We start from the raw sequence: 27956 nt of genomic DNA on the forward strand, positions 1-27956 counted from the left end.
TCGCTGAACGCAGCCATTGATATATTCTATGAGCTTAAGGTCACAGGAAAACATGCATTGTGTGCTACGAGCTTAAAATATAAGACGCCATGGCTCGTTTGAGTTAAGTGATTCGAACTGCTCCCTTTATATTGGATCAGAAATTTAAGCAGAGAAATCGTAGAAGAATAAGAAGAAACAATTCGAATTTTGAAATAGCATTGAAGTTATTATTTAATATTCTTTTTCTTACGAAAAGAAATTAATTTATTGTATTTATCGCAAAATCTGGCCTCAGATAGAGATATACGCGCACGTATATATATAAAAATATTTCTGTTTCGTCAACAACTAGCTTGCAGATATGGATGATAAACTTCGGCAAATGGAAGATGAGATGAACAGGTATGATAAATTACTTTATGTTTTGGATTTTGTCAGGCATTTAATTTGTTATAATGCTATATCGGAATTACATATAGGGATACATTTATAATATGCAAAATATATATTCAAACGCGGTTCTCATCCTAATCTTGTTTGTTTTTCCTGCACACTCTAAATATATTTTGCATGTAACTATGATATAGTAATACAATAAATTATACAATGATATATTTGGAGAAAATGAGGAATAATATGCAATTAAAAGTTTCATTGTGTTATTTATTTCAGTTTTATTTTATTAAATATAAATTTCAGATTCGAAGCTGAGATTGGAGGACAACTTGTAACGCCAATTGTAAGACCAGTGATCGGTGCAAACACATACAATCAAGTTGCCAGGCAATTGGAACAACATGAACTTACTACGCCAGTAGTTGCAGCAGCTGCAGCAGCAACATTAGCGTTTCCTCCAATGATTGGGTTTCCACCACCACCACCACCTCCACCTCCTCCTCCACCACCCCCAATGTTAATTCCACAGCAAGTAACAAGACAAGGTAAGATTAATATTTTTTAAGTCATCTAAAAATAATACAAGAGAATACTTTGCTTCATAAGTTGGTGATAATTTTTACAGGTTCAGTTCCTATTACAACATACTCCTCACCTGCACAAATAAGTAATCCATATATGTCAAATATGGTGGATCCGTGTTTAAGCGCAACACCAAAAACATATGATTCTGCGTCAACACCAATGATCCATCCAGAAATTATTGAACAAATTATTAATACAAAGATTCCTGAAGATGAGGGTAAAAAGAAACCAAAGGTTAAAGGTGTCAGTACAGCAGCTGAGTTAGCTATTAGTCAAGGAAAAGCAAGTTCCATTATGGCTAATGCTAGCGCAGAAGAGAGTCATCCCAAGGGTAAAGGGAAGAAAAACAAAAAAATTATAAGGACTGCTGGTGGCCAAACCTGGGAAGATCCCTCTTTATTAGAATGGGACGAAGGTAATGAATATATTTGTCTAAATGATATAATTAGGTTTCTCTTGTAAAAAAATTATATAACAGTATTCTGTATATTGTCTAGATGATTTTAGGATATTTTGTGGAGATCTGGGGAATGACGTTACTGATGAAATGCTGGTGAGGGTATTTGGAAAGTATCCCAGTTTTCAAAAGGCAAAGGTGGTTAGAGATAAACGAACAAATAAAACCAAAGGTTTCGGATTTGTGTCCTTTAAAGATCCACAAGATTTTATCAAGGCAATGAAGGAAATGAATGGTGAGTCAAATATTTATTTTTTTCTAATAAATGTAGAACAGGAAATATTTCGATCATAACATCGATATTTTCTACAGTTTTAGTAGTTTAGGAGTATTATTGTTTATTTAACGTAATATATTTTAAATAGAAAATTCAATATGTCATTATATGTTAAAGAAAATATTGCATGAAGAAATAAATGTAAACTACAATTTTAAGTATCAGAATGCATTACAGTTGCATTACAATAGAATTTGACAACTTTGTTCTGCATCCATTAGCTATTTCTATCACGAAAATTAATTTCTTTTTCTTTTATTTTTCTTCATGTTGATATGTTTATCATCCTCAATATTGTACATCATTGTTATTTGTTTTTATTTTCCAAAAGAACCCCAGCCATATGATATAAACAGCTGTGGTATGGTCCAATATTGTTTTCTTGGTTGTGTGGTAGATTGACCATTTCGTGAACCAACGCGCGAGTTCGGATGTTCTACGAAAGGCGTCAAACTCTCGGTTGTTGCACCCGGTTCTTGTCGTTGAGTCGCTAAATTAATACATTATTATATATTACTTATAAATATGTTATAAAGCTCTGTTTCTTTTTTCTACGTTAATATTGCATTAACACTTACATGATGTTGCAACAGCATGATTCGATCGCGAATTCATGTACAAAACAGAGAAAGGCATGCCACCGGCACCCCAATTACGAGATACGAATACATCTTTCTTCGTGATCTTAATAGGCATCTGTTTGTTTGTTGACAAAGATGCTCGAATCTCCCGTCCCGGCTCTTCTAACATATTATCCTTCCATGATCTTAACATAAATTCGGATACCGGACTTGCTACGTGGCGTCGAGATTGCAATCTATTAGACACAAGAAAATATTCAAAGATTAATTACAAATAACGTCTTCACTCATAGAAAAATTATTAGTAGCATATTGTATCTCTCTTGTTATACTTCAGTAAATATTAGGTGTTGGAATTAATTCGTAGCGTTTTACAAGTGATGGAAAGTACTTTCATTAATGTATTTTTTAATGCTCATGTGAAATAAATAACATTCTTTCATTAAAAAACGCTACGAATTAATTCCAATACCTAATATATTATTTTATATCTCTAAAAATAGCGGAGATATTTTAAGTGAACAGAGTTACTGTCCCATCCTGTATAATATATTTACGTATAGCTCTCTGAGATATGTTATCTTTGTTTAATATTTGTACGATAATAAGTATGATATCACTTTAGTTTCATATATGTATATATTAAATTGAAATTTTTTTTACGGAATCATCATAGAAAAATCATGAATCAAATTCTGCAAACCGTTTGGATATGGTTTGTAGAATTGGATATGTATATAAATTCATAAATGCATTGTGTATTTGTGCGTGTGAAATACTTAAGCACTAAGATCCGTTTTGACCGAAAATAAAATTTTTTTTCTTAATTGATTTATTCTCATCGATCTAATACGAATTATAATTGTTAAATTATCCCTGTCCTCATTGACTTTTTTGAAAAATCGACTATACCAATCGAGAGCTTGTCGAGAAATGCATTCTGAACTCATGATTTTTGCAAAGCTAACCGTTCGTAAAAACCACCATACACTAAACTAGAGAATGCAAGAATAAAAAACAGACCTATCAAGAGAAAAGTATGTATATTGCGCATATGTATACCTTGAGGTATCGCTATCTTCTTTTGATATGACATTGCCATCGTATGTTTCCAATATCGGTAACCATTCCCAGCATTGTCCGTCAGAAGAGCATGCTGTCTTGATTACAGGTGCGACAACATTTTGATTCCAAATGTTCTTTGTGTCTAATAGCGGCGCCGCATAACTGGTCATTGCCCACAATATGTTGAGTATCAATACTCGGAGCAGTTTAGAAACTGTTTCCATTTTAATTTCGTATTCGCAAACAACTCTAAAAAAAGAAAGAAATTGAAATATACTTTAATCTAAATAAAACATAGACTTTAGTAAGTAATTATTTATAAAATATCACATATTTATAAAATAAATATATTTAGATCGTATGATTACAATTGATTTTATAAAATTGATAGCGTAAGAATTCGATAAATAAATTTATGCTTATGAGCGGTACAATTTGAAAGTGAAATGATGGTGTTTAGTGAATCTTGTTAAAATAAATTTATTTGCATCTACTTATGTATTTACTCATACTAGAGATTTTTGTTCACACAAGTAAAAAAATGAATATAAATTCAGACAGAAATATATATTAGGCACCAATTATAAAATTCAATTTTGATCGAATAATTTTTCTTAGTTAGGCATAGTAAAAATTGTTTTTGGAATAAATTATTTACAGTTTTTAAGATGCTTATGCGTACTAAAAATTATTAATTTGTTTGTCAATTTAATAGGGCAAAGCTATTTCGTTAGTTTTTTAACTTCAAAAATTTACGATAGCAAATATCTCTTTGCAGTGACGTGCTTATAATTATATTATATAATGATTATTTTTTAAGAGCACAAGTGCAACCTTTAAATAATCAACATGTGCTATTCAGAAATATAGACATTATCGCGAAAAATAGACGAAAAAGCTTCGCTCTATCCTATGTGATATTATTATTTTAATTCTATTCATGATTGCGTTCAGGACTGAAAGAAATATTAGCATACGGTTTGCAAAATTGAATGCATATAAATTCTGTGTATTTATATATGAAGTACTTAAGTACTAAGATTCGCTTCGACCGAAAATAAAATTATTTCTCTTAATTGATTTATTCTTGTCGATCTGAACGAATTATAATTGTTAAAAATTGTTTTGCTCGTTTTAGAAATAGATAATTCATTGTTGTGCTGTATCTCTAAGTATTTTGTTTCTATTCTCAACATTCTGAAGTACGAATGACAAACATATCATCGAGGAATATCGTCCCCCTTTTCCGTAACATTGGCATAGTTTTAGCGGTGTATTGTAACATCATTCATAGGAATTCGTTTCGAAATGAGTATTTACAGGTAGAAATAATATTAAGGAGTGTTGAAATGCAAAAAGTCTTCTATACTATCGTGTGCCCCGCGTGCTTTTGATGCATTACGAACGAGCGAAAGCTCGCTGGTCCATTTGTCACTTGGCGAACATTAATCATCATCACAATAGTGATTTTGTCGACAGGCGAGTATGCTGTTTACGTTCTTCTCCCATGAAATTTCTACAACGGTGATACTATTTATATAACGTTCCTTCTAATTTTAGCACTCACATATTTATGTGTATCACATACATATTCACGCACACCATACGTGCAGCGTAACAAGTTAAACAAGTTTGTGAAAGAGAAAAACATTATTTCTTCACGTTATGCTCAGGCGGAATAAAAAAAAAATCAAGAGGTACTGCGAGACATTTGGACAAGTAACTGATGGTTTTGCGAAAATAATGAAAATACATGACCGCAATGATGTGATTCCATCTCGATGCTTTATATAGACGTTTCTATATGAAACTACTGTCAAAATTCCGCATTGATATCAAAATTATATAATCGTCGTAAAACCAGCACAGAGAATCCGCGAAAAGATATGTCGAGTTGATATCACATTTTATAAGAAAGTTCTTCGATCCGTGTATTTTATCTTATTAGTTAATTTAAAAAAAATCTGATTTTTAGAAGAGAACACATACCTTTGGACACTATCGTTCGTTCGTTCGTTCGATTTACGCTTTCTCGGCATATACTCTCGGAGTAAAGACGGGGTGGTTTCGCGGCTCAGATGCAAAACCGCACGGCTGTACGGTTTGCCGGTTATCCGTTGGGGTGAATGCGACCAAGTGCGTCAGGAGGCTGAGCGTTCATGCTACTCATTCAGCAACCCCTACCTTCTACTACAAATTCTCGTAATACCCCACTCTCTTTAGCGACAGCCAATCAAAAATCTCGGAACAGGCATGATCCAGTTATTCGCAGTTTCTTTTATTTTTTTTCTTTATTTACTTATTCTATTTTTCAGCATTGTCGTCATTGCTATTATCATTGTTGTTTATCATTTTTTTTTATTTTTTATTTTGAATGGACTTCTCTAACAATTTAAGCGAAAATTATTTTGAAAACAGTTACAAGTCAGAAGGTATTTAATATATAGTATTGTATTACTTTATGGATGTACGTAAAATGTCGTCAGTATTCTTAAGTATTGTTTCAAGAAATGTAAAGGAGCAACTTGGAATTATCAGATGCAATTTATAATTCCAATATTTCTTCACAGAGAGAGAGTCTTGTATGGTTAAATTGAAGGCAAAATTTATTAATTTATTTAAAGAAAGTAATGGATGTACTACAGCCTTTTGTTTAGGTGTTACTATTTATATACGGAGAGAATTATCTTTTAAAATTTACCCTGAAAATATGGTAATTGTGGTACAATGTATTTTAAAGATTTTTACCACGCATTTCAGTAAAATTAATCAAACTTTATATTTTATTTTAGTTTTATTAATGAATGCGAAAAATTTACATTAAATTCTTTGAAATACAATATTGTCCCAGAAATAACATATTTTCGAGGTAAATTCTAAGAAAAAATTCTCTCTCGTGTATTTGACATAGAAAATTAATTTACAATAACAAATTTATTAAAAATTTAGGAATTTTCTCTGCTTGCGTGCGACTGTGAAAGCAGTTGTGAGTATATCTATTTGTAAGTACATCTTAGCACATATTTGCTCCTTAAAGATAATCGGCTGAATTTGTGGTAGTAATGTGAAGTATAAATGTTTAGTGGACGTCGTCTATTGCCATTCCTTTAGATAACGCCGATTATTAAAGTATTTCGGACTCGATGAAAGGCAATCAAACGAGCATCCAAGGAATGTTGTAAAATGTCGTTACTTATATTTGTTTGTCAACTTATACGTTCAGTCTTCGACGTCCGTAATGCACAATGAAATATAAGCGCGCGAAAGATCAATGAATTACAAGTATACACAAAGTGTAGGTACGCATGGAAATTTATTGGAATTTCTGTAGTCGCGGACGCGCGAGCCGATACGTGGGATTCCGCAGAAAGATTTGTCACGTAACATAAAATATATTCCCTCGTCATGTAATCATGAAAGCGATTGAGGTCTCTTATTTGTTAACATTCCAGAACATTGGCAAACGTTGCAGGTAAAAATTAGTATAAAGGACCTTGCCCATTTTGGACTTCTTGTGCATATTAATAGATCTCATATTGATAAAAGAATAATAGGTTAGCTATTAAATATCTAATATTTAAATTTGAGAAAGAAGTTTATTAGAATCATTAAATCGATCTTGTTAAGATCACATCGCTGTTTTTTTAAATGAGATGATTTTTTTTACATAGTTTTTTTACATAGTGTTCCTTTAATTTTTCTGCATATAATAGCATAAAAATTGTGTAAAAATCAATAGTTTATATATTTTATTCTGGAACGTTTTAACATGTAAAAAATATTTCGTAAATTAATTTTTTTATTACTTAACTTTTTTGTTACACAGAGTTGTAAGATATACATAAAATAGTAAGATCAATTGGTGCAAAAAAATCACATAATTGCTTTTCCAAAATGATGTGTAATTGTATATTGCAAATTCGATAATTTGTTTTAAAAGTTATGTATTTTCTTTAAATTAATTGATTCATTTTATTATTTTGTGCATAAAAATGTTAGGATACAATTATAAAAAAAATAATAGTTTAGATACAATAATTTAAACTTTATGTCAAAGTATGTCAATTTGTTTAATATTCCAAAGAGTATATTTTTGAACAGTCGACTTAAAGGATTGTGACTTGTGACTATGGAACATTTTGATCTAACAATAATCTTTCATTTTAATTAAATTTCGTTGCTATTCGCAAGCAATTCAGCACCTACATAAAAACGGGCAAAATTTTTTCTTTGTCAATTAAAAGATCTCAACTTCTTTCTCGATTTTGTTCAAGGTTTATATTATATTTTGCTAACGAGTGAGAAGGAAAACGAAAAAGAGTCTTGCTACACTTAAATTTACCTTTTCGGTAATAGAAAGAGAAGAGAAAGAGAATATCTAGCTAGGAGTATATCTCGCGGAACTAAGCGGACGCAACAAGTAGTTTGAACAAACGAATAAGTAAACGCAACGCCAGATTAAAGGCTCGTCCGATCGCGTGCGCGTGCATATGTAATATACGAGATGGAGTTCAGGATATGATGAATATAGAACGGATATATGATTCGTAATTGCTTGAGGTACTCGCAGGGTTCGAGATTAATCGTTGATCCGCAGTGCAACCTCGCAATACGTTGATCAAACATACACAACTGATCCAAATTCTCCTCTCGATTGTGATCGTTTTGACTTGAATGAATCCTACTTTTATATATCCAAACATTTTCATTTTTAGTCACACAAGCATCTTGTAATATTTTAATTTCGATATCACAGCTTGTAATATGAAAATCAGTTCTTTCTCAGGCATTAATTTCAAAAAGACATCAACTCATTATAGACATTGCAGCAACGCATTTCCACCTTGATATGAAATTATAAAAGTAAAAAAATTAAATAATGTCGAAATAAAAAATAAATAGGTATCAAATATTTTAACAATAAATATCAAGAAAAATAAATTCTATAATATATTTTTTTCTATATAATTTAACATGAATTCTATATGTTTTTCATGAATTTTATGTCATTTGATTAAAAATACGTTTTTTTTTTACCGTAAAAACTCGTTTTTTACTTGATACTCCGAAGTCGAAAATATCTGTTTTTTATATCTCTAATTTCAAAACAAAGACTTCCCTTTACTTTAGTTTTATTACAAAAATATGGACGACATCGTTCTCGCAATAAATGAATCTTATATCTTATTAAAGATCTTTACTATCGATCTTTACTAACGATTACTATCCTAGACTAGTTTTCTTCAGGTTATCTTCTTGTGTAAATAAAATGATGTAAATAAGATGAATGTAAATAAGATTGATCTTAAAGAAACTTGGTGAATATGCAGAGGAAAAAATTAAGCTCAACGTATATATATTTTTTTTTGTTCAAATTGCCTTTCTTGACCGCTAGAAGGGTCTTTAATGTAACAATATCGTATGTGAAATAATCGCTAAGAAAAATTAATACACAATCATGACGAGCACTTTTATTTTAATTGTAAAATTACAATTAAAAGTAACACATCATTGGTCCTTAATATGCAACGAACCAATCTATTTGTATTTCTGATAGTTATGTTTGTTTCAGGCCGATATGTAGGATCGCGTCCGATAAAACTTCGGAAGAGCTCATGGAAACAAAGAAATCTGGAATCTGTACGCAAGAAGGAGAAGGAGAAGCAAACGTTAATCGGTCTACTTACCGGTCGATGACGAGATGAAATTTTATTTATTATATTCTAATTATTCACCAACAAAGTTACAAATAATCAACCATCACACACACACACACACACACACACACACACACACACACACACACACACACACACCCCTGGATTTTTGTTTGGGACAAAGGAACATTGTGAATTACAACATTATTAGTTTCATCATCGACTATTTTGCAAAAGCATACGCCAATAAAATTATAATTATAAATTTGTTATATATCTCGACTTTTATTTCTTAATATTATTCTTCTGATATGAATCGTTGTCATACTTATTTTTTTTAAGATTACAGAGTCCCATATCCTAAAATGTCAAATTTTTTATTTACGCATGCATTATATATCAATCGATAAAATACAATCAGTGCCCAGCGAAACGTAAAAATCGATTGGTGTCTAAACAATCGAAATTTAGATTAATGAATTAGGCTACAGGAAACGATCGACAAAATATGATGAAGAATGGAAGAATTAACCGAATCGCCCGAATTAACAAGCCTGACTTCGAATGAACATGAAAAGCCAGAGATTGATCCATTGGGGGTACACGAGCAATTAAATAAAATCGTTATATTGGTCCTCTCTTTTTTTTTTTTTAAGAATTATATAACTAACAGAAAATTATGTTAAGCGTTTTGTAATAACTGTACACTAATTTATTCGCTGTGTTAAAACGTCGTTGCATTTATACGAGACATCTCTTGGTGAATGATCGCAGATCTACGAAGGCGAAAGAAATGAGAATGGTGAGAGGCATGGAAACGGAAAGACTTTGCTACCAAATGATGACATGTATGTTGGTCAATATCGTAATGGATTTAGGCATGGCAAAGGAATCTACGTATTTAAAAACGGTGCCCGATATAACGGCGATTGGAGAGACGGACAGAAATACGGGCAAGGAATCTTTTGGTACCCTGATGGAACGCGATACGAAGGTATGGAAGAATGTACAAAAATAGGATCCGAATCAGACTCGAGGAAGTCACACAGTAAACACGTGGACATGTCAACACGTCCATATGTATATTCATACAATTATTTTTATGTCGCACGTCAGAAATCGTAGAGATGCTAAGAGTGTGCCAGGAATTTTCGAAAGAGGTAAATACGAGCGACAAGTCGCGACAACTCGACATCTTCACTAAGATCAACTTCGATGACACTTGACTTTGATTGGCAATAATTATTTGTTACAGATAAAATTCGATGATGTGTTAAATATTAATCTGCTTAGGGGAATGGAGACGCGACGCGAAGCACGGTTTCGGCATTTATTATTATATGAACAATGACATTTACGAGGGCTCGTGGAAGGATGATCTTCGTCATGGTATAGGAACATATTTATACGCTGATACAGAAACGAAATTTATGGGGACATGGATGGAAGATCGCATGCAAGGACCCGGACAACTCATTCATCCGTGCTGTCATTTTCATGGTTTTTGGAAGCTGAATTTGGTACGGAATGAAAACAGAAAAGTAATCGCGGCGCGTTGATTATACACATACCTTCAGATTACGAGTCCCAAGTAGAATAAGAGCATCTCATCTCATTTATAAAAGCTTAGATCTAAGCTGTCCAAGATTTGTAATTCTAAGCATAAACTTGACGTATGTCGGCGCTTATCTTTATCAAGAAAAAAAAGGCAATAAGTAAAAATATACATGTCTAGAGCCAATGTCTAGAATTATAAATCTTGAGCAGCATTAATCAAGACCGAAGAAATATATATTTAATTAATAGAGATATTATGCACGATACAGCCATATGGACGTGGTTGCTTCACTTTTGAAAACGTGTGTATGCAGCATGGTCATTATATATATGTGAGAGATCCCATGTTTGATGACTCAACTTTGATAAACACGGATAAAATCATGGAAGTAAAATTCTTTCAATGAATTTTTATGTCGTTTTTGATCCGTTCGATTTTGATGAGTTTAAATATTTCATATTTAAAATATCTTAATACATATAAAATATATAATATATATAAATATATTACAAATGTATATATTTAATAAAAAACAAAAATTAATAAAACATATATAATATTAATATGTTTTAAATAATATACATTATATGTATATTATATTATAGATTATATTACATTATGTATATAAATAACATGTACATATATATATATATATATTATAAGAAATTATATAATATAGGAAACCGATAATGACGACAAAACATTGACGACGTCAACATTGAAAGAATCATCCCTGAAAATGGGCTTTCTACCAATATGGCGCGCGCGTTGTATTACTCCTTATAACCCGGAGTTATTGCCGCCGGAAACAGTATCCCTGCGAGAGGAAGTAATTAAAATCATAATTACGTATATTTGATAATTCAAATATTACATCGTAATTATCCTTCATGCAATCTGTTTTAATACGTATACCGATACGTGGGTGACACTGATGTCGATTTCTTGAATAACCAATAGGAAATTGATAAATCGGTTAATACAGGTGGATTTTATAGCATTTTATAGCATCAACGCATAGTTATATTTATTTCATTCCGGAGATAGGTAACTACGAAAATGGATTAATATTGGAAAGCGGAATTGCGAGTTCGCGATTTATATTCAATCCTTTCCCTAAAGGGAATAGGATTTCCTTAATACACTGTCTGCGTCATCGGAAGCGGAAATGATTCTTCCGGTAAAATGAATTTTAATCGATCACTTTATATTAACGAGACTAGCGAATATCCGGTAGTTATTTCCAGCGCGTCGCCAGACTATGGACTTTCGTAATCATTAATAGAATTACGATATCCGGGCAGAGGATAGTCTTTCTTTTCAAATCATGTTTGTGTCATTTCTCGTTACCCTGATATGATATATCACCGGTATCCGATGGGATTATAAAACCTAACGTAATACATCCCGAAATGTTTCGTCCTGACAAGATATCGTATTCGTGTAGGTATCAACGGAATCTTCAATCAAAGACGAAGGTGATGTTTGGTCAAAAATCGAAGGATCCTCCGATTATCCGGAAGAAGATTATCGCGAAGAACATTATCAAGAAAAGGCATTGTCTCGGGACGACAGTCTTTAATTATGATATATGAACTGCCGGTTCCAAGCCGTCGATTAATCAATTTGTGAGAGTATTACATACTCTCCTTGTATTGTTATATACAATATGCTAATTTTCTTCCACATAGATAATGTAAAACAAAATTAAACGAGTATGTTTTTTATTACTAATTTTAAAAAATAACGCATTATAGTTTTATCATTATTTAAAAAGAAACGATTCATTACTTTTTTGTAACGCTAAGATAAGATATTAAATATAAAAATTATATTATTTAATAATTTTTATTTAATATTGATTGTAACAATCAATATTACATAAATACAACTTGAAACTCTAAGCTAACTTGAAACTCTAAGTCTGTATTAGTTTTCTTTATATTAAACTTATTTAATAAATCTTCTATAATTCCTTATGTTAATATTTTTGTTTTTTAATAAATGCTTATCTTTAGGAATTTAAATTGTAATTTACAAATTTTATTAAAAATTTTTATTAAACATTGTTTTTAAACATTAATCTTATTATAAAGAGCGCATTCTAAATTTACTTTATTAAATAATGCAATTTATCGAATAGATATAAAGATAATAAGTGATTAAAATAACGATAAAGTCAACAGTAAAATTCGTTATTTTAATCATTTATTATCTTTATATCTATTCAATAGATTGTATTAGTGGTACATATATGTGCGTGTGCGTGTGCATATATATTTGCAATTAATTGGCATTATATACATATTTTTTTTAATATATTAAACACGAAATTGAAAGCGCAAGCTCGGTTATTGTATATAATCGAAATACAAGCACGTTCATGAGCGCATCACAGCTACACGGGCACGATTATTCTCTGTATAGGGTAAAGTTTTCGACCTGACATAAAACGACGCCGCAAATCAAACTACTATAATTTTTAGAAAAGTTTGATCCTGCATAGGACGATTGTTAAAATGTCAGTTCATTAGTTTCTTTGTTTCGATCGTATAAAGCAACCAATTTTTGGTTCCATCATAACGATATACCCGCTCACATTTGTACAATTGCAGTCGAAAAATTTCATGAATTGGTTCTACAAGATCAGATTTGGTCAAATATGATACATGTACATGTGGAACAAATTCATGGAATTTTGCGGCTGCAATTAAAGACATGTGAGCAAGTGCATTGTCTTGATGGAATCAAAAGTTAATTACTTTACACGAAACAAAGAAACTAATGAACACATCTATCTGAAATTTTAACAGCAACTCTGTGCAGGATCAAACTCTAAAATTATACCAATTTGATATTTGTGGCGTTATTTCTGTGTCAGGCAGTAGTTCGAAAACTTTTCGAACTACTTTTGTATGTCTAACTTATAACTAGTTTTATGCTGAGAATAATTACATTTACAAAACGTAAAAGTTGAAAAAGGAAGACTAAACTTCAGTCAGGAAAAGTTGATAAAGTTATACGAAAGTGGGAGAAACAGTAGTATTGAGTTATATACAACGATATTCGATAATATACTTGATAATATAATCGAATCACAAATTTAATGACGTCATATTGCACGATTTGGCAGAGCATGCTGATTTTTAGAGAGTAGTAAGTCCCCACAATACTGGCAAATACTATCAATTTTAGTTTTTAAGACAATACGCAAAGAAAAACGCATATACATCTGTACTTTTCTAGTTGATTGCTTCGCGCGACTTATTTGGGGTTGTCACAGAAAATGAATTTTAAAATTTCCTGACTTTTCCAGGTTTTTCAGATCAAATACATTTGTAAAATGTATCTTAAATATAAAAAAGTTTAATTAAAGTAAATTTATATTAAACTATACGGAAATTAAAACAAAAATTAAATTTGTAAGAAATGTCTAATTTTTATATTTAAAAAGGAATTATATTTCCTTTAATATAATGACCGACACATGATGTAGTATACAGTTTAAAATACTGATTAAGAAACTCAGTATTGGATTATTGTATCCACAATTATTAGATAGTTATTTAAAAAATTATAACAATTGTTTGGAATGAAAGTATTTTAATAGAACAAAGGTTGAAAAATTCCGGATTCTTTTATATTTTTCCCTGACTTTTTCCGGTTTTCCAAATCTGTGACAACCCTCATAAAAAAAACGAATTACGTCAAGAAACATGAAGATTCTATAAAGATCTACCGAGACGTAAAAGGACGGAGGACAGGGCGAATAAATACATAAAGATGTCACGTAAGAGATCGCAGTCTTTTAAATAGGTAAGTTACAAGTCATGAGTGAGTAGAGTGTTATATTAGTCAAGTCCGGTCATAAAGTGCTTAAGGTAAAGTGTTATCGAGAAAACGATGCAATGCCTAACATTTATATCGTAAAATTATATTAGACCGTCGTATCAAAGCGTCGTCAACTGTACTAGCATAGCGCGAGTCGCGCATTCGCATTCAGCTCGTTCTTGGTACGAGTTCTGAGCGAGTTTACAAACGAATTTGTAAAATCTGTGGCGCATTGGCGCTAGCAACATTGTGATAGCAAAATACTTTGGTTGCGACTTCGCGTCCACTTGGCACAAGATAAAAAAATTCGCGAGTAACGCGACGTACACACAGCCCTTGATCTGGTCGAAGCGACTCTGTTTTCCTTTCGCCTCTAATCCCGGCTTTATCGAGAGGCTTCAAGATAGATAACCGACTTCGATGTATGTTTCACCGCATTTCTTACGGCATCAGGGATATCATCACAACAGTCGAATTATTCAATAAGCTATTGCACTCGTTTGTGCATCGTGAGAAGTCATTTATATGATCTTACTTGAACTTGGATCTTGCTTGAACTTGGATCGCGCGCCGGTGCGCCTAGAGTGTGCGTTTAATGTGCCAACGATTTTCTTCGAAGTCGTTTAAGCATCTCAGGTACGTAAACGTGGACGAAATTTGCACTTTGTCGCGCGAAGCGACTCGTTTCAGCGAGCAATGGTGCCAGCTCTTGATGAGTGACTCTCTCTTTGCTCCTAAAATGAGATTTTTTTCGCTTATACGGCACATATCTATATACAAATTCGATATTTCAACTTCCGATCATCGTTAATATAAATATAAGAATGAGCCGTTTGTATTTTAACGATTAGCGAGGAGGAACGCGGGATGATGTCGATGGTATCTCGATACAGAAAAATCAAGTGCATACAATGCAAAATTACGCATACTTATCATCCATAGCGTGTACACAATAGGAATTCTTTCATTCGATAAATATCATTCTGATTATGTCAAATGTAGATCATAGATGAGCGTCATTTCGGAGACACAAAGCGACTAAACAGCGTTATCTCACATCAAATCCGACGGCGGTCTCTGAAACGCAATACTAGCTACGGAAATGCTGCACAGGCCGGCCGTTATGATACCCATGCATATGTAGACCGACGTAATTAGCCAGAAGGCAAATAAATATAGTGTCTTATTACAATACTTCCCTAATGCTGGATCATAATTTGGTTCATATTCTTTGTATACCCACATAGAACCTGTAATTAATAAATTTATAAGATTGCTCTCGAAAATACCCAGTATAATTAACAAAAAAAAAAAAAAAAAATTACATAACAATAAATAATTTCACTGAAATTTTTACTGAAACAATTTTCTGAAAATTCCTAGATTTTCTAGATATTTTTACTAACAAAATTTTTAAGTGTAATTTTGAGATAAATTGAAGTGGAAACAATTTATGTATTAGGAATAGTATATATATATATATATATATATATATATATTGGGTGGATCCATATATTCGTTCGGTTTTTGTTAGTAGTGTAAAAACGGAGAATCATATCATTGATTAAAATTCATTCTTTGTATGAAAAAAACTTATTTCATTTTATCTTCAAAAACCGAACGAATATATGGATCCACCCAATATATATATATATATATATATATATATATATAGAGAGAGAGAGAGAGAGAGAGAGAGAGAGAGAAAATATACATATATTGGAATGTAATTACAAATTTAATACTGTCAAGGCTTAAAAATCAGCAATAGCAATATGATTACCAATAATGAACCATCCCAGCATAAAACAATTGATCAAAGTCTGTGTAGGCGATTGTCTAATCCTTTCCTCATCTCTTTCTTCTTGACGTTGCCGTACTCTAGCCGACAAAGTTAATAATTGCTTAAATACTCCAAATCCACCGCCTACTAATAAGTATACGGGAATGTATTCACCCTGTGGACAATCGTAAAGATACAGTCCACCGATCACCATCATACAAATTGGTACCACTATCGTTACTCCAAGAATGATGGTACATCCGACTGGAAAATAACGACTTTACATTTTGTGTATAGTTATTAAGGTTTTCCTATTTTATTTTCATCTTTTCATCTATCGTCGATACTTAATAAGCATATCAACTTACTTGTGCCTAAGAGCAGAACAACAATATTTTTTAAAAAATCAAATATGCCTTTGGATATTTTACGGGCTTCTCTCATACGACCAAATAAAGAATCGTAAGATGGTGGTGGTGCTGGAAAAAAATACAGAGAGATAGACATATTTAATTTATTTTAAATATATGGACTGTATTTGAAAATATCACCTGGGTATTTCATAATGTAATTTTATCTTTGTTTATCAATTGTATGAACAACAAGGTATATTAAATTGATAGGCAAAGAAATGTCACTCAGGTGACATTTCCGAACATAGCCATACAACATGAAGGTGCATATATTATAAATCTACGATAACGTACCATTAGGATCTATCGCCTCCTCATACGAGGGTGGCGCACCACGTTCGTTGGTTAACGTGGAGGGATGACCGAGGGGTAAATTGATATTATGATAGGATGGTGGCGGAGTGCAGCAGGTCGATGTAATCTGCGTGCTCGTGCCGGGATTTACGCCCTCCACCGTTGCGGTGGAAGCATTTGTAGCACGGCTAATCGAGCTCAAAGGCATTTCTTCCCGTGCAGCACCAGTTACTGTTCTATTCCAATACATAAGGCTCGCTTTCCAGATAGATTCGAGGATACCAGCGTAATCGCCCTCCCCCCCCCTCGTCGCTGTTTACATTGGCGAATGCTAGCCTTTATAACCTAAAACCTCGCACGTTCAGAAATTGTTTGCCTCCCCTCGTTCCGGAGAGGGGAAGCTCGATCTGCGAGAAAATCTTCGTTCTTCCGTATCTGAGGAATTTCGACTCACATTTACGAGTCAAACAGAGAACGACGAGTCTCCGAAAGCGTTTCAAAACGAAACCCCGATATATAGCGTGTTACTTCCATCTTCCATGATATAAGAAACAATTTGGAGCAACGTTTTGATTGGTCAAAGAGCAGCCGCCATGTTCACGATTGTGCATCCTTGAAAGTGGAATACCATGATCGAAGCCCTAGTGTGTTATCTTGGTACATTATTGGAAAACATCCTGTTTCTTTTAGCTGTGTTCCAAAATTGATTGCCAGTAAAAATGTACAGTATACGTAAGATAAACTGTAGATTTTCAGCGCCGGCAATGAATTTTGGAACACAGCCCTTGTTGGAAAGTTTCCCCAGCTTTCCTTACACTCTAGTGATTTTAACTAGATTAGTATCATAACGCCATCTATCAATGTTGAGAAGTTTTGTTCACTTTGGACTCCCTGTCTTGCAAAAGATTTCGATGAGGTTACGATTATAACCTCTTTCGATAAATAGTATACAATATCACTGATAATTGATATCAAATATGGCAACAAAAAAGATCAATGGATTATTTATGCCTTTTAATCAGTTATATAAACGAAATGTATTCATGGTAGATGCTATAACGAGACGCACATATGCAACCACTGATGAAGTTGATACTCAAGTTACTCATACTGGTCAGGTGAGATGTTCTTGGTTCAATCACATAAAAATTTTTTTTATAAGATATTACTTTACTTATTCAAGTAACAAAATTCATGTAGACTGGTAATACATCGTACTTATCTGGATTTATAAAGATATATTTATTATACTTATTGATTATATATATATTAGATAAGTGATGATTTTTCCAATGAACAAATTATCTGTAGTATAACAGTAGAATGTCAGCAGATTTACAATAGATCTACTATCATTTGTATCTGCATCATATTTTGCCAATAGATCTTGTCAATATAGGTTGCATTTTATAAAGTGTATAATGCACATGATGTATCATCTTATTCTTATTCATTGAATATTAAAAGATAAGATGATACACCATGTATGGAACTGGGCCATAATCAGCAAATTGTTGGTAGAAACCAAATAGAATCTATTATTTTAGATCAGTTTTTTATGGTTGAATTAGTATATACTTTTGGAACTTAAAGGGACATGTTTGATATTTCGTGAAAATGAGAAAGATAATTTTAGTGCAGTTTAGTTCAGGAATGAAAAACAAATTTTTTGTAACTATTTAATTGATTACGAAATGATAGTAGATTTTGCACAATTTCTATAGTCTATTATATGTACTATTATTATTTTATCATATATTAGTAGATTTTATCATATTTTTACTAACTTCTATCAAAAATTGATAATAGATATTATCATAACCTACGAGGTTTGATTATCCGATTTGTGATTAAATTGTAAATTTTATTGTATGGTCAAGATTTATTGATACTACATAAATATAATAAATCGAATAATTTCAATCGCCATGAGCTCATTTTCAAAAAGTATAGAGAATCATTTCTAATATTGTCCTTTATAACTTCTTTAATGAATACTATGTACTTGTTTCTTTAATTATATATTGTCATACTTTATTAGGCATTTGAAAAAGATGACTATCGATTAGTAAGATTTTTAAACAGGCCAAAAGAAGTTAATAAAAATTGGGCAATTAAATTGATAGATGAAGTACCACCGTCTCCTAAGAAAGATAGAATTGTAGCTTGTGATGGTGGTGGAGGCCCTCTTGGACATCCTAAAGTTTATATAAATCTGGTAAGATTTGTATTATTGTGTGTGTTACAGTAAAAATATAAAGTACAATAATTTTATACACTCATATGTATATAAGTGTACAACACTTATTTCATACTTTCACTAATTATATGTAGAGTACATATTATCTTTTATTATATGTATTTCATTATTTGTTATTTAGTAATAATTATTTAAATATTAAAATAAATATCATATCATAGATTATAATAAAATTTTATTTCTAAAAAAGATTAAAACTTATTTTATTCTTTTATAGGATAAACCAGGCAATCATACTTGCGGTTATTGTGGATTGCGTTTTTATAAGGAGAATCATTAGATGTATATGTGTATATGAGTAGTATTATATTAATTGTTAACTTATAAGATATATTTTAGAATGTCATGTTTGTTGTAATAAATGTATAAAATAAAACTGACACGTGACAATTTAATTAAAAAAAAAACTGTTGTATCAACTTAAAAAGTAAAACCCAAGTAATATTATTTTTAATTATATGAAACCTAAGTGATATATCTACATATAAAATAATATGAATATTTCAAAAAATATAAGTTTTGTAAAAAAATGTTTTAGATAGAAGTTGTAGAATTTAAAAGATCTATTCACTGATTGTATCAGTTCAACCTTAGGTGGTGTTGCCAAAATCTGATCAAAGTCACATCAATTTTTTAAAACTATTTTTTTACTGCGTATTTTTGTAAACTCTAGTTTTCTTCGGTGTTTTTGAATTTCAAACGTGCTCCTGAAAACTCACAGCGAGTTGGCAACACTGATTGCAATATTTTGCGGTTATGACAGATTTCCTAACCTAAGATAGTCATCATTGTCATCAACTTTTAACAATTAATATCATGGTTTACGAGTCAGAACGACGTTTTATTTCTGCCAGATTTGTTCATTTCATGCAAAAATGCATCGAATGAATCCAATTAGTCTAATTTCATTAAACTCGGAGCTGGTTATGCTAAACTGAATAATTATTTTTTCTTTCACCAATATATTAAATGTATCTGAACAAATTATTCAAACTGAATTCTATTTATGTATTTTAACTTTTCAGTTATAATGTAAGTATTACACGATAAATATAATAGCTCAAAAAATATCTACCAACTTTTAATATTCGAATTTTATATTATCTATATTCCTTCTCAAAAACATTTTAGTTACTTTACTTTTACAGATACTGAATTTTAGAAGAAGTTAAGAATGATGAAAGTTTGCATACATTTGTTTAAAAGGCTTAAACATACACAAAAGGTTCAAACATAATAAGTATCATTTCTAGAACAAAAAAAATGAACAATCTTTCTGGACAATTCCGCAAGACAACATGGGATCCCTTTCTCATAATTTCTCAGATAATTGCTGTACAATCTATCATGTATCTTTGCCTTGGATTCTGGATTTGGATTGTTGCATCGTTGTTGGACTGGACAAAATCGTTGGATTATGTGTTTCAGTATAAAGAAATACATGTTCGTGACTTCGGAGGACAATTAATTATTGTTATGTTTGTTCTGAATGCTTTTGTGGGAGCATTTGCATTATGGTGGCTAGTGCAAAGAACAAAATTATGCATGGACTTTGCATGTACAGCCCATTGCATTCATTTGATTTGTTGTTGGGCTTATAATGGAACTTATCCGACATCTTTCAGCTGGTGGTGTTTAAATCTCGTCTCGTTAAGTATAATGTGTGTCTGTGGAGAATTCCTTTGTATGAGAACTGAACTGCAAGCTATACCTTTAAGTATGAATAGTCAAAAGATAGCCTTATGAGATAAAATTTGTCAATTGATAAAAGATGAAACTTAAATAAATCTCTTTAATAAATATATTGTTATCATCAGTGTTAAAATTTATTAAAACTACACACACATATATATATATATATATATATATATATATATATATAATTCAAATTTTAATATGTTAAAGAGACATCCCAGACAAACAAAAAGTATCTGAAATCACGTTATAAGACGTTTTTTTGCGTCTAAAAGACAACTTAAAGACATCTTGTGTCACAATTTTAGATTTTGTATTGTTTGGAATCTCTTATAGATCTCTTAGACATCTCTAAATGCAATCTTCTAATACAAATTTAATATCAGTATTTATAGAAAAGTATCATTCATTAATTTTAATAGATTTTAACATAAATGAATAAATGTATAATAATAATAAATGTACGATTGATAATATATTTAATAATAATGATAAATTAAAAATCCCCAATAAGAACCAATGCGAATATTGACAGATAAATCTATTAAAGTTTTTGAATAAACTAATATAATTCGCAATATGCTAATTAGCATAATTTGAATATACATAAATTACATAAATGTATACATTACCTAATTATACATATATAATCATTTTTTTTTAATTTAATGGGACTATTCTGAATGGTTTCTCCATTTTTCAGACTTTCTTGCAGATAATATGTAAAAACGGTTATTCGGCTATAAATTTTACCCTGATTTGCACCCTTTTCATATGAAGTAATCTTTCTGTCTTACGATTCTTACGTATAGTTTATTTATAAATTATGTCTCAATATAATAATTTCAGTAATATAATAATTTCAATATCAACATAATAATTTATATTGATGATGAAATTATTATATCTTATTATTATAATATAATTTATTTGCTACTTAATATATTAAATAAATATTATGACTAGTATATATTTTATATTAATTATAATTTTAATGATGTTATCAGACATTCCAAATAAAAGGATTTTTATCTGAAACATCGATACATAATAAAACAAAGAATAATGAACCTCGATATTTTCTTCAACACATAATAATATCTTAATCTCTTTTCATAAACGACGATACATATTACATCTACTATTTAGTGGTGTAATTTAAGATGTATGTGTGCATATGTATTAACGGATTGTATTAACTAATACTGGACATAATTATGCATGTAACGTTAAAATACAAACTGAAATGATAAGGTATATAATTTCTATAAAATGATTAAAGTATTGTTGATCGAAATACAGTGGGTAACATTTTTTTATTATAAAAATTTGGTAAAAAAATGACAATCAAAAAAAGTTTCTAAAGAATTTGAAAGAATTTATATGAATCAAGTATATTAAAACAAACATTTTTTTCTTATTTTTGATCCGTAAAGAAAGAAAATTATCCTGTATCAATTTTATGGAAATTTCTGTCAAATTGGTTAAATTTTGAATATATTGTAATTCTCATCATTCTGGACAATTGTCTTTATGGGACCAATCTCTTTCTATAGCTAGTTTTTGTGTTACAAGTTCTGGAAGGTTCAGATTCAAGCCATTCTTTAAAAATTGAGTTTTCATATATTATTAATAGCAAAAAAAGTACATTGCAGATGACATAAATACCTACCCAGCAAACGAGAATGGATTAAAATGGATTGAAATTTTTTTCTATTTGAATGCGTATTTTAAATAGGGAATACTTTTTTTGGATTTAATTGAATTCAATTGGATTCAATTAGATTCAATTGGATGCAATTGGATTGAAAAACTGCATTTCAAAATTTTGAATTGAACAGTATTCACAATGAACAGAAAAAGCTAATATTATTTTTAGATTGAAAGGCATAGAAATATATGCTAAGAAAAATTAGAAAGAAAATAGAGATAAGAAAAAATAATAAAGTAAATACAACAATATAAAAGATGTTTATAAATAGTGTTGATATCCTTATTAACTCGATATATTCTATCAGAGAATCACTCTCGAAAAGACTCCTATATATATATTAGGTGTTGGAATTAATTCGTAGCGTTTTACAAGTGATGGGAAGTACTTTCATTAATGTATTTTTTAATGCTCATGTGAAATAAATAACATTCTTTCATTAAAAAACGCTACGAATTAATTCCAACACCTAATATATATATATATATATATATATATAGATCGCAACATTGCGAGACTCATTCTTACAAAATTCAGTCATTTATAAATTAAATCATTCAGTTTGAGTATTCGATTCATATTGTTTCAAATCAGTTCTTTCAATCATTCAAGTTAAGACCGTAGTGCGTGATTAAAATCACATGTGAGATCCAGATGGAAGATCAGAGCGCCAATATCCAAAAGACCTGCGTTCAGATATCAGCAAACAGTAAATCTCTTGTTCATTTTATTATTTGTTGCGAGAATTAAATTAACCCATTCTATCATTCGTACTGTATTTAAATTTTGCTCTAACTTTGGGGCAAATTTCTTATTGGTTCTTCTATATTTAGTTGCCATTGTGCAATGGCACGCCTGGTGTTCGTATTGAATGCATTCAGAGTGCGCAGTCTAGTAAAAGTCCGTGGAGATTCTCGTCATACCTGCTGAGTGCTGATCCTTAGTTAGTAATTATGATTTAGTTGTAGAAGAAGAGAAATAATTATAATTACAAGAACGTGATATTTATTTAACATGTCGATCGATCATAGTGGCAAAGGTTATACTCCTCTTCCACAGAGTTTAAGCAATACTGATACCGAAGATGAGGAAGAACGTTTAACTCAACCTAATGATATTCCTTACAAAGCTGACAACACTACGACAGCGGTAAAAGAATACATTTTATATGATTTTAATTAATATATATAATATGTATTATAGAAATGCGCATGTCAATCATTATAGTTGTATCTCTTTATTATAACACTGTTTCACTTTTTCATAAAAAAATTTGGGTAGTTATACAATCTAGTCTTCTCAAGTAACTCAAAAATAAATAAAATTAGGCTTAGTCGACGCGTTTTTGCCCGAAACAAAAGAATTTTGGCAGAAAAAAAGTGTCACTCTGCTTCGCGAATCGAGATATTAATCGTTGAAGTTAACGATTATTCAGGTTAGGGAATCTGTCAGCGAGAACATAAGTGAGGTTAGAACAAATATAAGTGAGGTTAGAACAAATATTTTCTGCTTTACACAAGTTCTCTGTTTTCAAATCAAAACTAATTATTTTCTTATATAATTTTTGTTTTTATAGAATTTATTTTTTAAAGCAGAGAATTCGTGTTTTAAAAGCAGATAAATACCTAAAGCATAAACATGAAAATTGCAACGTATGTCAGTGTTGCGTGGCTGTGATACATTTTCTAACCTATCTCTAACAACTGCGCTGATTCTCATTAGTCCTGATTTAATTTAGTTTTGATTATATTTTCAAGATTGCGAGTCTTTTTTAATTATTGTTTAAATAGATGATACGATCAATATTTACAAATATATTGTATTCAAATTTGTATTTAATATCTTATTCTTTTTTTATTTAGGAATTACATTCAAATCATGAAAATGGTACATTTCATCCACTGGATGAAACGCAAACTCTAGAAAATAATACGAGAAACAGACAAAACATAATCAAATATTATCGAGATGATATACCAATAATGGTAATTGAAGGAAGTGAGCAATATGATGTTTGGAAAAGAAGAGATATATCGCCAATGAGGCGTTTCTGTTTATTTATGTCCATATTATTATGCATTATTACGATAATTATTTTTTTATATGTATTACCTTGTGATAGTTCAATGATTTGTTCACCAATTATTGAACCACATTCTTCTATATCGTGGGATAAAACATTGCAAGATGTAGGTGAGTGTATTATTGTAAGCTACATATTGTATTATAATTTTATTTCTATTTGCATTAGATATTTATAATAGTTATTTAATTAAATATAAAACTATTTTTTATGAGATAGTATATAGGACAAGTTAAAAGTCAGTAAGGAATCTTAATTTTGCCTGTAATAATCAAGGTGATAAAAATTAAAATTTATTTATTGATACACACAGGGGCTCATATACTTATTTATTCGCTCATCTATGCAATTTTAATGTATTAATTTTTAAAATCTTTCTGTTAAATATAGAAATATATGGGCCTATTACTCTAATACCTGGATCTCCGTACAATCTAATATTTCTTCTTCATGGTGAACAATATAAAAGAAATGATACAAGCGATGGAGTGACTCATCAGCGACAGATACCTCCAGAAGGAGGAGGAGTTATATCTATGCAAGGAAATAATGGATTACCATTATGGCTGGTTCCATTAAAACGATTGCCTACTATTATAGATTGTACTAGTATTGATATTGATCAATCTGGAAAACCAGACTGCATTGTTGCTGGTGAACGAGGCCTACTCATTAGCATAGAACCGATCGCTGGAACAATTCATTGGAGTGCTACAGCTCGCACAGTCCCTAAATTACCAGTTATTATACCAGACATTGATGCTGATAATATTGCAGATTTATTAAGTATAGCGGTAGATAATGCAAACATATCATCTCTTGTTCTTTTATCTGGCAAGACTGGTCAATTATTGGAACGTTATTCACTTAATAATTGCGTTCCCATTGATATATATAATCTTGTTCTTAATGGCAATATATCCTATCATTGTTATGATGACAATGCAAAATGTATGTTATTTAAATATCTCTTTATGTTTCAGATCTTTTTATGTTTTTTTTATTTATATTATTAAGAAATATTTACTTGTTACAGATGTTACAAGATTTATGTCTTTAAAAGAATTATTCCATAATTTAAAAACACAAGTACATAAGAAATTTGCAGAATCTGTGGTAATGCCACGATTATTCAAAATTATAAAACCATATGAAAATGAATATAGTTGGAGGCCTACTCCTTATCATCATTTGACTATAGAAAACGAAGGAGTATGTCCAGGACAATTTTGCCGTACCAGTATAAATCTAACTTTGCAGAGATTAACAAACGAACCAATAATTCTGTGGGATCATGTGAGTTCGAATACATTTGCATCGAAACCAGTGTTTTTTGTGACTTTGAATAAACTTTATACTTCTGGATTTGCCATTAAATTTTGGCAGTGGATGGATTTACCGTTAGAACATACAGAGAAAACAACTATAACAGAACAAACACTTGTAGAAAGAGTTCTTATAGTTTTTGTGAATTATACTGATATTCAAGCTATTAATGCTAGTCAATGTGACGTAATACAATTGTGTCATAAACTTGACTGTCAACCAAATTTAAATTCGCGAAAATATTTTACTTCTATTGAAGCAAAGTACATCAATAACAATGAATTTCCAGAACTGATAAGTTATTGGTCTTCATACAACTCGAACTCAATAAAAGCATTAATATCAAAAATACAAGTAATAAAAATGGATTCCATAATATCTAATTTGATACATGGAAATGTTTAGTTTTATCGTAAAATTGTAAAATCATATTTTGTATTCAACATATGATTATACTTGCATTCTGTTACTTAATGATGATTTGATCGTCAATCATCTCAGATAAAATATCTTTTTTATAAATGAATTTTTGTGAATTGCTTCCTTAATTATTTTATAATACAACAATTTTTTAAATTTTTTTTATATTACATCAATGAATTATTTCCATATATTTTATTATTTATTAATTCACATTAACTATTCATTTCTCTGTTTCTTGAATAGTGCCTTGAATTAAGCCATTACTATAAAAAATTTTGTATTTTAAACAAATAGATTTTTTGGAAATTCAAGAAACCTTTTATTAAAAAATATCAATAATTAAATAATTTTTTAACAATATTAGTAATTAAATAATTTTTATCTTATAAAATTTAAATCGAGCATAAATAATTATTGATATAAAACACTCTGTATGTTTTACATGTTATTATGAATTATGTTGTTAATTTTCAATTTTTAATTGATCTAAAGTCTAGTCATAATATATTATCTTAATTCTCTGACCTTTAAATTCAGTATTATTGACTAACAACATATAAGTTAATTATTTAATATTTCAAAACGTACTGATTGAATTTACGAGAAATCTGTTACAAACTGGAACATTTAATTAAAACGATTATGTATGCATGATATTTGTATATATCTTTAATATATCTAATGTAGTATAATGTATTAAATGAATTATGCTAGTAAGTTATAATTATCAATTTAGTATATAGTTATGAATTTAGATAGAGCTTCTATTTGCTTATTGCAACTATATATTACATTATACAGATTGCGTTACACAGGGTATTTGTACAACGCTTAAGAGTAGATTCTTGAGATCATTTTGAGACTAAAACTTTAATACTTTAATACCAAAATGTCGAGGCTATAATAGTTTTTAAATTATAAATATTTAATATGTTAGTGAATATTTTACGTATACCACACCTGAACACGCGAACTTTCAAGTAATAGCCCCATACAATTTGTTTTCGTAACATTGTAAAGGAGTCTTCAAGATAAATTCAATACACTATCAAGAGTGTGACTTTTGTTGATGTTTTCTTAATTTTATGTACATAAACGCATAATATATATCATAAATATTCGTTAATAAAGACAGACTATATAACTTATGTGAACAAATTTCATTGATTTTTAACTTAATTACGTAAACAAATGTTTAAATCGCTCGCCTCCTTTTGCGACACAAAGTTCTGCTCTTTTTAACAAATTATTATACTACATCGATTCAAAGTTGCTTGCAATTATTTTTTCTCTTAAAGATCTTAAATACTATTAGTACTTGATACATTCCGAGTGACGATTAAATGTAACTTTTTCCGCCTATAATGAAAAAAGCGAAAAAAATTTGTTTAATGTTCAGAGTCATGATCTTGATATCATGATCAAGATTTTTGGAGATTGTTTTTCTTATTTTTATTCTAAGTGTAAAAATAAAAATGAGAAGAACAACCTCTAATGGTCTTGACTTTGATATATGATGTCAAGATTGTAATCTTAAACATTTAAAAGTTTTAATTATCAATTGGATATCTTAGATAAC

At 30.3% G+C, this 27956-nt stretch overlaps 7 protein-coding genes across 8 annotated transcripts; 5 read left to right on the top strand and 2 right to left on the bottom strand.

Moving 5' to 3' along the window:
• Positions 1-47: 47 nt before the first annotated feature.
• On the top strand, positions 48-9274 carry LOC105147301 (uncharacterized). The gene is made up of 5 exons (XM_011058212.2): positions 48-384; positions 682-923; positions 1004-1378; positions 1461-1655; positions 8916-9274. The coding sequence occupies exons 1-5, from the start codon at positions 344-346 to the stop codon at positions 9038-9040; spliced, it is 978 nt and encodes a 325-aa protein (XP_011056514.2). The 5' UTR covers positions 48-343; the 3' UTR covers positions 9041-9274.
• Positions 1654-5509, bottom strand: LOC147906620 (uncharacterized). Its single transcript, XM_011058211.2, has 4 exons — positions 5333-5509; positions 3341-3592; positions 2276-2514; positions 1654-2187 (listed from the first exon to the last, which is right to left on the bottom strand). The coding sequence occupies exons 1-4, from the start codon at positions 5380-5382 to the stop codon at positions 2015-2017; spliced, it is 714 nt and encodes a 237-aa protein (XP_011056513.1). The 5' UTR covers positions 5383-5509; the 3' UTR covers positions 1654-2014.
• A 144-nt stretch (positions 9275-9418) lies between the features above and the next one.
• Positions 9419-12537, top strand: LOC105147387 (Radial spoke head protein 1). Its single transcript, XM_087415952.1, has 4 exons — positions 9419-9599; positions 9775-9994; positions 10294-10520; positions 12006-12537. Exons 1-4 carry the CDS (start codon positions 9519-9521, stop codon positions 12138-12140), a joined length of 663 nt encoding a protein of 220 aa, XP_087272078.1. The 5' UTR covers positions 9419-9518; the 3' UTR covers positions 12141-12537.
• A 62-nt stretch (positions 12538-12599) lies between these two features.
• On the bottom strand, positions 12600-17586 carry LOC105147300 (uncharacterized). Of its 2 annotated transcripts, XR_015548250.1 has the most exons (5): positions 16880-17586; positions 16541-16651; positions 16173-16436; positions 15319-15639; positions 12600-15123 (listed from the first exon to the last, which is right to left on the bottom strand). XR_015548250.1 is itself a non-coding variant. In XM_011058209.2 (4 exons), exons 1-4 carry the CDS (start codon positions 17127-17129, stop codon positions 15443-15445), a joined length of 822 nt encoding a protein of 273 aa, XP_011056511.1. In that variant the 5' UTR covers positions 17130-17586; the 3' UTR covers positions 12600-15442. The 2 variants fall into 2 exon arrangements, 1 of the variants encoding a protein (XP_011056511.1); XM_011058209.2 differs by having other exon boundaries at positions 12600-15639.
• A 141-nt stretch (positions 17587-17727) lies between these two features.
• Positions 17728-19515, top strand: ND-13A (NADH dehydrogenase (ubiquinone) 13 kDa A subunit). Its single transcript, XM_011058213.2, has 3 exons — positions 17728-17997; positions 18921-19097; positions 19357-19515. The coding sequence occupies exons 1-3, from the start codon at positions 17857-17859 to the stop codon at positions 19417-19419; spliced, it is 381 nt and encodes a 126-aa protein (XP_011056515.1). The 5' UTR covers positions 17728-17856; the 3' UTR covers positions 19420-19515.
• Positions 19516-19857: 342 nt separating this feature from the next.
• Sys1 (Sys1 golgi trafficking protein) lies at positions 19858-20941 on the top strand. Its single transcript, XM_011058214.2, has 2 exons — positions 19858-20171; positions 20288-20941. Exon 2 carries the CDS (start codon positions 20403-20405, stop codon positions 20883-20885), a length of 483 nt encoding a protein of 160 aa, XP_011056516.1. The 5' UTR covers positions 19858-20171; positions 20288-20402; the 3' UTR covers positions 20886-20941.
• Positions 20942-23392: 2451 nt separating this feature from the next.
• Positions 23393-27525, top strand: LOC105147304 (Protein ITFG3). The gene is made up of 4 exons (XM_011058215.2): positions 23393-23694; positions 24408-24738; positions 25019-25579; positions 25665-27525. Exons 1-4 carry the CDS (start codon positions 23560-23562, stop codon positions 26357-26359), a joined length of 1722 nt encoding a protein of 573 aa, XP_011056517.1. The 5' UTR covers positions 23393-23559; the 3' UTR covers positions 26360-27525.
• The last annotated feature ends 431 nt before the right edge of the window (positions 27526-27956 follow it).

This window comes from Acromyrmex echinatior, chromosome 19 (genome assembly GCF_024713525.1).
Source record: "Acromyrmex echinatior isolate Ae372 chromosome 19, ASM2471352v2, whole genome shotgun sequence".
Taxonomy (NCBI): domain Eukaryota; kingdom Metazoa; phylum Arthropoda; class Insecta; order Hymenoptera; family Formicidae; genus Acromyrmex; species Acromyrmex echinatior.